Source organism: Terrapene carolina, unplaced genomic scaffold (genome assembly GCF_002925995.2).
Source record: "Terrapene carolina triunguis isolate 2854851 unplaced genomic scaffold, T_m_triunguis-2.0 Scaffold833, whole genome shotgun sequence".
NCBI lineage: Eukaryota > Metazoa > Chordata > Testudines > Emydidae > Terrapene > Terrapene triunguis.
In genome coordinates, this window is record NW_020665184.1 from 2733474 (window position 1) to 2744477 (window position 11004).

The window sequence follows — 11004 nt, forward strand, 5'->3', positions numbered from 1 at the left end:
CACGCAATCGGCGTCCAGCCCGCCGAGGCGCTAGTCGCCAAGGGGGGGGGGGGGGCGCGCGAGGCGGTCTCGCGCCCAGCGGAGAACGTTACGCGCTTAGCGCGAGGCGGCCGCCGGAGGGATTCACAGACCCCAGCGGCGCCAGTAGCGTAGCCTCCCGGCCATTCGGATCCAGCCGAGTTACGCAAACGGCGTCCACGCGCCCGAAGCATTCCCCAACGGGGCTCCGGCGAACGACGTCGCCTCCCGGCCATCCCGTGCGACGGGGAGGCGGGGGCGAGTGACGCAGGCGGCGTAGGACTCACCGGCCCACGAAGTTCTCGAGCACGGAGCTCTTGCCGGCGCTCTGGCCGCCCACCACGGCGATCTGCGGCAGGTCCAGGTGGCAGCTCTGCCCGATGGAGCTGAACGCGTCCTGCAGCTTGTTCACCAGCGGGATCAGGTCCTCCATCCCCCGGTTCCCCATGGCGGCCGCGGGGCCCGCGCTCCCCGCGTCTCGGGCGGCGGCTCCTCAAACGGTTCTCGGCGGCGGCGGCCAAACTTCCCCTCAGTGTCTCCTCATCCGGCTCCGGCGCCGCCCCCGGCTCTTCACTCCGCCCAGGCCCGTCAGCGGCCAATCCTATTGGTCGGCACGGCTGTCACTCTGTGGGTCTAACCAATAGAGAGGCCATACCACCCGTAATTCAATCGGAGTGGGCGGTGTTTAGAGGCCCTCGCCTCCTTTCCGCGTTGCTAGTGGTCGCTTGTGCTGTCGCTCTTTTCTCCCAACCAATAGAGTTCATTCGTGACCTGTCTAGGAAGGCGGTACTTTTAGATCCCGCCCAATAGCTTTTTTCTGGTTTCTCGTTGGAGGAGAAGCCTGTCGCTCTATCTAAGAGACACGAACTCTCAAAAAAATTCACTCCGCCCTGTTTCCATTGGTCAGAATTTCTGCCACTCTGCCACACCATCCAATTCATTGGGAGAGGCGGGCTTCTCGAGGAAAGGTTGGGTACTATTTGTAGAGAAGCCATATCTGATTCGTGATCAGAATGTCAATCATGGTGTCCCTCTTTATGATTGGTCTCTTTGTTCCTCTTCCCTCCCCACCCGACGAGGGAGGTATTAGAGGCGATCGAGTACCGTATTGCCTCAGATAGAACGCGCACCCCATTTAGTACCTCATTTCTCCTTATAGAAGCCCACACATATATTAGTGTATGTCTCCTTATGGAAGACACCTTTATTTTTTTGTTACCGTATATCTCCCTATAAAAGGAAATAAGGACAATCCAAGGAATTACAGACCAGTCATCTTAACTTCTGTACCGGGAAAGATAATGAAGCAAATAATTAAGCAATCAATTTGCAAACACCTAGAATATGATAAGGTGATAAATAACAGTCAGCGTGGATTTGTCAAGAACAAATTGTGTCAAACCAACGTGATAGCTTTCTTTGACAGGGTAACAAGCCTTGTAGATGGGGGGAAGCGGTAGACGTGGTATATCTTGACTTTAGTAAGGCTTTTGCTACTGTCTCGCATGACCTTCTGATAAACAAACTAGGGAAATACAACCTAGATGGAGCTACTATAAATAGCTTAAGGTGCATAACTGGTTGGAAAATTGTTCCCAGAGAGTAGTTATCAGTGGTTCACAGTCATGCTGGAAGGGCATAACGAGTGGGGTCCTGCAGGGATCGGTTCTGGGTCCAGTTCTGGTCAATATCTTCACCAATGATTTAGATAATGGCATAGAAAGTACACTTATAAAGTTTGTGGACAATACCAAGCTGGGAGGGGTTGCAAGTGCTTTGGAGGATAGGATTAAAATTCAAAATGATCTGGACAAACTGGAAAAATGGTCTGAAGTAAATAGGATGAAATTCAATAAGGACAAATGCAAAGTACTCCACTTAGGAAGGAACAATCAGTTGCACACATACAAAATGGGAAATGACTGCCTAGGAAGGAGTACTGCGGAAAGGGATCTGGGTGTCACAGTGGATCACGAGCTAAACAGGGTAATGCTCTTGCAAAAAAAGCAAACATAATTCTGGGATGTATTAGCAGGAGTGTTGTAAGGAAGACACAAGAAGTAATTCTACCGCTCTACTCCGTGCTGATTAGGCCTCAACTGGAGTATTGTGTCCAGTTCTGAGCGCCACATTTCAGGAAAGATGTGGACAAATTGGAGAGAGTCCAGAGAAGCAGGGCCGGCGCAACCCATTAGGCGACCTAGGCGGTCACCTAGTGCGCTACAATTTGGGGGGCGGCGACCGCGGCAGTATTTCAACGGCGGGACCTTCCGCTGCCACTGTGGGGGGGCGGCATTTCGGGGCGGGACCTTCCGCCGCCTAGGGCAGCGCTCCTGCAGAGAAGAGCAACAAAAATGATTAAAGGTGTAGAAAACATGAGCTATGAGGGAAGATTGAAAAAATTGGGTTTGTTTAGTCTGGAGCAGAGAAGACAGGGGATATGAGAACAGTTTTCAAGTACATAAAAGGTTGTTACAAGGAGGAAGGTGAAAAACTGTTCTCCTTAACCTCTGATAGGACAAGAAGCAATGGGCTTAAATTGCAGCAAGGGAGGTTTAAGTTGGACATTAGGAAAAACTTCCTAACTGTCAGGGTAGTGAAGCACTGGAATAAATTGCCTAGGGAGGTTGTGGAATCTCCATCATTGGGGATTTTTAAGAGCAGGATGGACAAACACCTGTCAGGGATGGTCTAGATAATACTTAGCTCTGCCTTGAGTGCAGGGAACTGGACTGGATGGACTCTCAAGGTCCCTTCCAGTTCTGTGATTATTTCTCCCTATATAAGCTCACAATTTTGATGCCACTTCTCCATAGAGAAGCCCACCATGATGACACCGTATTTCTCCTTAGAGAAACCACCCCCTGTTGTGGTACGATAGCTCTCCATAGAGAAGCTGCCCTCCCATATATCATATTGCCCCGTATAGAAGCCCACCATTAAGCTAATGTATTTCCCTGTATAGAATCTCCCCAACGCATGGTTCAGCAGTGTCACACTTAGAGAGCCCTACTCAAAATATTTACCAAAAGCTTGTCTCTTTCACCACTAGAAGTTGGTTCAATAAAAGATCCCTCACCCACCTTGTCTCTAATGGGCAACCAGTAGCACTCTAAGTCAAACACTAATGAAGAGCCAGTGGGGACTTCAGAAAGAAGCTAATGAGAAAAACTGCAGGTCAGGGGAACCCTAGCTTGATGCGCTCGTCAAGGTTTATTTGACTATAGGTGGGGGACAAAGATGGCACCCAGTCATCCTCCAGAGGAACCAGACAGCAGGTTTTCTTCATGAACAAAGGGTCCTCAACCAGATTGGATTGAAAACAGAGGTGAGAACTTTGGGCGAGATGAGCTTCTTTCACGAGGAGGTTAACCTGCTAGTTAAGTGCGGTCTCTAGAGGGGGGTTATTGTTTTAGATGTAACCAAGGTTTCCAATATCCTCATTCACCTACTGCTCTTTGATGATCAAGTTATCCTTGTTTTCACTATACATGTATCTAAGTGCTGGGGTGTTAAGCAAAGTGGTGATGCTGCATGGAATCAGACAAGCTGCTGTGTACTATTCCTTTGGGAACAGCAGGCCTGGTCATTGGGACGGGGGTCTAGTAGAACAGGGCTGGACATGACAGGGGACGAACTCCAAGGACACAGTGGCAGGGGTGAAGCGGCTGCTAACCTGTCCATAGAAAGCAAGGCCTGCAAAGCCATGCTTGGGTTGCCAGAGGCTGGTGGTTTGACGGAGCTGATCCACAGACAGACTTCCGCATGCTAGCAGGCGATGGGGTGATGCCCCACAGTTCAGGGGTAGCCCCTGGGGAGCATCACAGTTACATTGAAATAGATTTGCTCACATCCTGGCGTAAGTTGCATTCACTTAGTCCAGTCACTCTCATTTGGCTCCCTCTAGTGGTGTAAGTGCCATTAGCCGGGGAAGCTAATTACTAGCCTGCTGGTACCTGTGAAACATCCCTTAACGAACCAGAAGCTGAGTGGAAGCCTATTTTACATGCACCACTCAAGGTTCTATTGGCAGGCGAAGGAGGGAAGAGAGCTGTTGTATGGAATAGGAATAGAACAGTCTTAATGGTTTATTTTAACAAGCCAAAGTGATTTGATTTAAACATTCCAGTGCAGGGGTGGGAACCCTCCCTCCCCCTCCCCCCCATGGTTCAGACACAGCCTAGCGCTCAGGACACCTGGATCCAATTCCCAGCTCCACCACTAGCTCCCTGTGCCTCGGTTTCCCCATCTGTACAATGGGAAGAATCTCCCATCCTGCACCACTTGTCTCTCTAGACTGAGGTTCTTCAGGACAGTGCCCAGCACAGTGTCCCCCCCCCCCCCCCAATCTCTGTTGGGGTCCATCAGTGCTACTGTAACGGAGTATTCAAGGCACAGCGCCGGCCTTGTCATCTATAGAGGGCCTGGCCCCCCCGCTTGCCAGCAGCAGGCTGAGTTATAGCAGTTCCCTGGAACAAGGACAAGCCCCCCGGAGCCTTCACAGTGCAGAGAGTCTTTTATTTAGGATTCCTTTGGTTACATACATTAACTGTAGGGGGGAGCAGGGCTGGGTGCAGCCAGGGCCTGTGTGCCTGGAGGACTCATGGCCCCTGCTGGGTTTGTAAAACAGTTGGCTCCCAAGTACAATTTCCCCCCCCACATTCCCCTTGGAGACACCAGCAATTCCCAGAGGGCACAAGTCCTGCCCAGCAGGAGCAGACTCATGTCCCCCTCTACCACCACCCCCTGCCCCATCAGTCATTCTTAGCAGGCCCCTTTTCCACCCCGTGTCTGTTGCTGCTTCCTGTCAGACTCCGGCTGCACCCGGTGCCCATGGCTGCGGCACACGGCTTCACCTGCCTTGGCCTTGCTGCCAGTGACCTTGGCTGGGGTAACCCTGGGTTGTGCAGCCGGACTTCTTGCACCCCGAGGAGAGGACGACACAGGGGCTCGGACCCCAGGACTCTGCATCCCTGTCACAAGCTGACTGAGCCCCATGGGGAAGTGGCCAGCACACAGCGCTTCTGTGCTCCTCCTGGGGCTCCTGGAAGAGAAAGAAATGTCAGCCTGCCCTCCCCACAGCCTAAGGGACACAGCTTCCAGAACAGACACCACCCTCTACCGGGTGGGTCCAGAACTGCTCTGCTGTGTAACAGGCCCTATAGCACCAACAGCTAATGGAGATTCTCCTCACGGAGTTCTGCATGGTCACAGCATGCAGCCTAGGGGCAGCTGAGTGATCATGAGTTTCCCTAGATTGTCAGCTCCTTGTAACAAGGACTATTTGTACAGCGCCTAGCACAGAGGTGGGCAAACTGAGCTCTCAGCCAGGGAGGCTAACCCCTGACCCCACCCCTGTTGTCCCCCCTCCCCCACAGCCATGCTGCCACACAGGGAGCGCTCTGGCCCGCCGCTCCTGCCAGGCTTTCCAATAAGCCAGTCCTGCTGCTCTGAGCGTCATGGTAAGGGGGTGGGGAGCGGTGGGGTTGGATAAGGGGTAGGGGGTCTTGGGGGGCAGTCAGGGGACAGGGAGCAGTTGGCTGGGGTGGAGGTTCAGGGGGAGGCGGTCAGGGGACGAGGAGCAGAGGGCAGTTGGATAGGTGTGGGAGTCCCAGGGGGCCTGTCAGAGGGCGGAGGTGTGGATAGGGGTCAGGGCAGTCAGGGGACAGGGAGCAGGGGGGGTTAGATGGGTCAGGGGTTCGAGTGGGCAGTCGGGGGCTGGGAAGTGGGAGGGGGCGGGGGCCAGGCTGTTTGGGGAGGCACAGCCTTCCCTACCCGGCCCTGGCCTAGCGCGAAGGAGCACTGGTCCACATCTGGGGCTCTGCGCCTACTAAATAATGAATAGGCCACTGCAATGCCAAATGGCTGGCTGCTCAGCTCAAGTGGAGCACTGCATGCTGGGAGTCCGTTTCCCTGGGCTGTATCTCCCTGTTCGAGGCAAGGCATCAGGCTATATTGTATGCTAGGTCTAGCAGGAGCAGCCCATGGCATGGGTCCTCCGTTCCGTAGTTACCTGAGGCCTGGAGAGCTGCAGGGGCTCTTGGCAGGAGAAAAGGGAAAGGCAGGCAGGGAGCGACGCTGGCGTGAGAGGTAGCCTTTGGGCAGATCCTGGGGCAGCGCCACATCCAGGCGCTCCAGGGGCAGAGCCATCTCTGAGCATGGAGAGACAGGGATGTGTCAGCCCAGTAATGCTGGCCCAGGGCCACCATGGGAAAGTGCCCTAAAGCTAGTGCGCTTGCACTGGCCCTGGCACAAGTCCTGTCACTGACGCCACCAGCCTTTCGGTCAGAGCACTGGGCAAGCGGCACCTCCCTTGTGGGTGAAGGAAAAAGGTAGAGGCTCAAGTCACCTATGAAACCCGAGTGTCTGGGAATCTAGACCCTCTGCACCAAGTCAGAGTGAAAGGAGGCTCACGTGACACCATGCCCCAGGCACTGGGCCTGGCCAGGGGCAGGAAAGCACATGGTGCCCCAGGCGAAGGTGGTGAGCTGTGCCGGGCTGGGGCCCTGGTGAAACCACAGGTCACAGTCTGACGGGGCAACACCGCAGAGTCAGGCTGGACAGAGCATCATGGTCATCTTCAACTGAGACATTTCTAAGCTTCTCCTTGGGGGTTGCCTGGGACTCAGGACACCTGGGTTCTCTTCCTGGCTCTATGATCCGGGGCAACTCACTTCACCTCTTAGCTGCTGGGTCCCTTTCCACCCCTGGTCTGCCTAGGCTGGGAGCTCTCGGGGCAGGGCCTGTCTCTCTTTGGGCCCAGATCTTGATGGGCACTTGGGGACACAGGGTCCCTAAGAGGGGAGTTCTGCTCATCCTCACAGGCAATACAGGATCCACTGGGCCCCAGCAGGGTCAAGGCCCAACTTCCCCTCCATCTCCAGCCCCTCCCCATTCCAGCCCACTTTCCCCTCCCGCTTCCCCCTTGAGGCCTCACCACTCCGGATCCGGCTCAGCTCTGGCCCCAGCAGCTTCCCATCCAGGCTCAGCAGGACGTATTTCTCCACCTTGATCTCTGGGCTCAGCTGATCCACAGCCCGCAGGTTCGGCCGCTCCAGCGCCTCCACTCGCGGCGCGGCCAGGTGCTCCGAGCGCAAAGCATGTACCACGTTCATCTTCGGCTTGGAGAGAGAGAGAGCAGGAGGGTGGAACGGGCCAGCACAGCTCCCCTTAGATCATATCCCCACCCTCAGGGTAGAGCCAGTAGCTGGCACCCTTCAAAATACACCAGGGAGAAGGTCTATGAGCTGGCATGCGAGTGGGGTGACCCCTCCTGTGCCACTGCAGCCTGGGGGGGGGGGGGCTGCAGGTGTTGGGTCTTTTGCTCTTTACCCAGCACCAACCCCCTATGCAGAAGCCACAAAGGCACCACTGAGACCCAACTACCCGTGTTTATGGGGATCCAAGGCCTGGCTACGTACATCCTACTGCGCCAGCTGGCCTGGGAAAGCCCCTAAAACACTGTGAGCACCACTAGTGGGCTCACAAGCTATTTAAAGAGATGTTCTCCTAATCCTCTGTGGCACCCAGACCCACGCGAGCAGTGGCAAGCTCTTTTAGCTCCGGCTTTCAGATCCTGAGCTCACAGGTTTGATCCCTGCTGCCAACCACCCACCCAGGAACACAGCATTACACACACACCCCATTGGTGGGAACCCCTTGTGGAGATCCTGCTGCTGTCTGGGCTACACAAGGCCTTCAGGATGGCATGCAGACCCACGGCAATTAGTTTCTAGCCCTACCCAAGTGACCCAGAAGCAACGCATGGGGCTAGCCACCTACACGGCCTGAAGAGGCGTCAGGGCATGCCCTCACACCCCCGAGAGGCTCAGACAGCGATCAGGGCCCCCCTCATGCCACACCCTCCCCCAACAACCTCGGTCTACATAGGGATGTCCCCACTGGAGGGGACCAAGTCCCAGAGAGGCTCCGCGACTTGCCCCCAGTCACACCGACTCAGTGGAAGAGCTGGGATTAGAACCCAGATCTCCCGTGTCCTGGTCCCATCCGCCTCCAGCTGGGGTCGTCACCCCCACCCACCTTGTGTTCTGGCAGCTTCGCTCCCTAATTGCTCAGCCCTTCTGGAAAAGCAGCTCAGGGCTTCTGGGCTGAGAGCTACCTCACTCTGCGTACTCAGCAGGACTTTGATAACCCTCCACCAGTGCTCTGTGCTCACCCCCCGCCTTTGCCCAGCAGCCGCAGAATTGCAGGTGCTCTGATCCTGGCCAGATTGTACCTGGTTTGTATTTCACACCAGCTCAGTTCAATACAGACACGGCAGCTTTCCTCTGCCCTGTACCTGCCAGACAAGGTCAGACCGTTGGTCCAGCCAGCCTCACATCCTGCCTTTGGTGCTCGCTGCCTGATATTCCCTCCTTCCACAGAGCAGGTAGCCCTGCTTCCTGCCAATACGACATATTCAACGCTGCATAGCTCACTAGGAGCATAATGGAGCTAACCAACTGTGCAGCGCTGGAGATGGAGAAGCCTCGAGGGACCGTGATGCCCCACACGGTGGGCAATTTAGCCCACTCATCATCCAGAGGCCACGGTTTCACTTGAAAACGCACTCCTTTGGCAGACACTGAATTGCTGTGCAGGGGAGAACACGGTGTTCCAAAAGGACAAGAAAAAAAAAAACATTGATTTTTGTTGCTTGCAGATGCAGAGAGGTATTACTGGGGCTGAACGGGCAGAATGATTGAACTGGAGAGGTGACAAGGGAGCCCATGAAAATAAGTGATGGGCCAGCAGCAAATGATTTTTCTCTTTTCCCCACCTCTGGCTTTCTGGGTAGAACTAATTAAATCCCTCACCAGCTTAAATCTATTACCCAGATTTCCAGCTGGCTGTTTGCTACGGAGACAGCCCTCAATTTGTTTCCATTCGGGAGCACACGCAGGGGAGCTCAGTCCAGTAAATGGGCCAGGCTTCGCCTACAGATTCTTGCTGCGCCCTGCTAGGAAACCATTTGAAAGGCCAGGGCTCAGCCTGCAAGGAAGGATGAGCTCATGCTCGACGTGCTGGGCTGGAACTCTGGCGATAGGGGTTGGATTCCTGGTTCGGCCATAGACTCCCTGGAGCACCTCACATCAGCTGGGTGCCTCAGTTTCCCCATGGTTCCTTGTTTAGTCAGGCTCCAAGCCTCAGTTTCTCATTAGGTATCTGTAGCACCTAGCACACAGGGCCCTCTAGCATACAGAGGCTGCACATTCTTTCCATAACCTCCCTAGAAATGCACCCCACACCCCCAAAGCACGGTCAGTCAGAATCTTTTTGTTCCTGTATTACCACATATTCCTATTGCAGCAGCACCTCAGCGCACCAGCCGCGGACCTGGCCTCCAGTGTGCTAGGTACTGTACAAACACAGATCAACAGGGCATTACTTTTCAGCTAACAAGAAAAGACATCTAGGAGCTGCCAGGTCAGCTCGGCCCCAGGTCCACGTAGCTCACTAACCAGTCTCCAACACCAGTCTGCGCTAGCTGCTGCGAAGGAAAGATCATGAGGTTTTAGGGCCCTTCTGAAAAGCTTTACAAAAAGATATGGACTAGGACTCCAGAGAGCCTGGTTTCTGGAGAGCACTAGTAAAGTCATCTAAGATTTAGTGCTTCCATGACATCCCAGGACATGAACCTTCACTGTTTAATTATGCAGCACTTGGAAGTGCATTTCCTCTTAGCCATCTTGAATTTGCCACCTTTCATTTTAATTGTTCCCTTGCTCTTGTGTTACAAGATGGGGAGAGTAGACCTTGGCAGGCTCTTTTCAATACCTTCCCTTATTATACATGCTTTATGCTCACTCTCACCACCTCCTGACCTAGGCAGGCACAGATGCCACACCACACACCCTCACTGCAGGGCCAGAATACCTGACAGGGTTAAGGAAAACACTGGCCTCCCAGTCAGGAGGGTCTGTATCTCAGCAAGGTCATCAGTCATAACTAACATGCCCAATCATCTCCCCCTAGGAAGGATTAGAGACAGACATCAGTTAGCCCTCATTTCAAGGGCTGCCCCAAGTTTTAGTCCCACAGTTAGCTACAGGCCACACAAAATGGGCCTCCTCTTACACCCAGCATTGAAAGTTATTCACAAGAGGAATAAAAAACTCATAACCCTGGAGCTGCAAAAAAAAACACCCTGACACCAACCCTACCACATTGTAAGCCCCCTCCCTGACTAATATTTCTGCACTCCTCTTTGGGGCATAGCAGAACCTACCTAAATGCTTTAGCAGATCAAGCATAACCCACACACTTTATTGAAGAAGACAAAGAAAGAACGAACAAACTTACTATCTTCCCTTTGCACCTGCCTGCCAGACACCTCCAGTTACCACTCCTGGTCCTATATACTAGGAGCCTTGATGCCCTCACTCAGCAACCTGACTCCTCACACCTGACCCCTGCCACACCTAATTCAATCGGCCCCTTATTAGCCCCTCCCAATTCAACCCCAACTGCTTTCTAATAAGGTTTAGGGAGGTGATTTCTCTGCAAATCAGTATCTTGTTCTTTTGGGGGCTGGAGCAGGGGTTCTGTGCTCTAGGGCATGAGGGGGCTTGGGTGTTCGGGGGGGGGAAGAGTGTGGGATGTTTTGCTCTGGGGTGCAAGGGGGCTTGGGCCCTTGGTGGGCGGGAGCAGGGGGCACATTGCTCTGGGACATGAGGGGGCTTGGGCTGTTGTGGGGATGGAGTGGGGTGTGTTGCTCTCAGGCATGAGGAGGCTTGGGTTGTTGGGGGGGCTGGAGTGGGGGGGGCATCGCTCTGGGCATGAGATGGCTCAGCGCTCAGGCCTTTGTGGGGCAGGCTGGAGTGGGGGGGTGTTGCTCTGGGGTTTGAGGGGGTTCAGGCTATTGGGGGGCTGGAGTGGGGGGCATCACTCTAAGGCATGTGGGGGCTTGGGCCCGTTGGGGGCGTGTTGCTCTGGGGCTCGAGCCCTTGGGGGGCTGGAGCGGGGGGCGCTTTGCTCTGGGGCACG

The 11004-nt window shown here is 54.4% G+C and overlaps 1 protein-coding gene across 1 annotated transcript in view; it reads right to left on the bottom strand.

Moving 5' to 3' along the window:
• Positions 1-542, bottom strand: part of DNM2 (dynamin 2) — a 54705-nt gene extending 54163 nt beyond the window's left edge. The window contains exon 1 of the mRNA XM_029913705.1: positions 306-542. Within this exon, the coding sequence (XP_029769565.1) occupies positions 306-466 (161 nt within the window). The 5' untranslated portion in view covers positions 467-542. The remainder of the gene's footprint in view (positions 1-305) is intronic.
• Between the last annotated feature and the right edge of the window lie 10462 nt (positions 543-11004).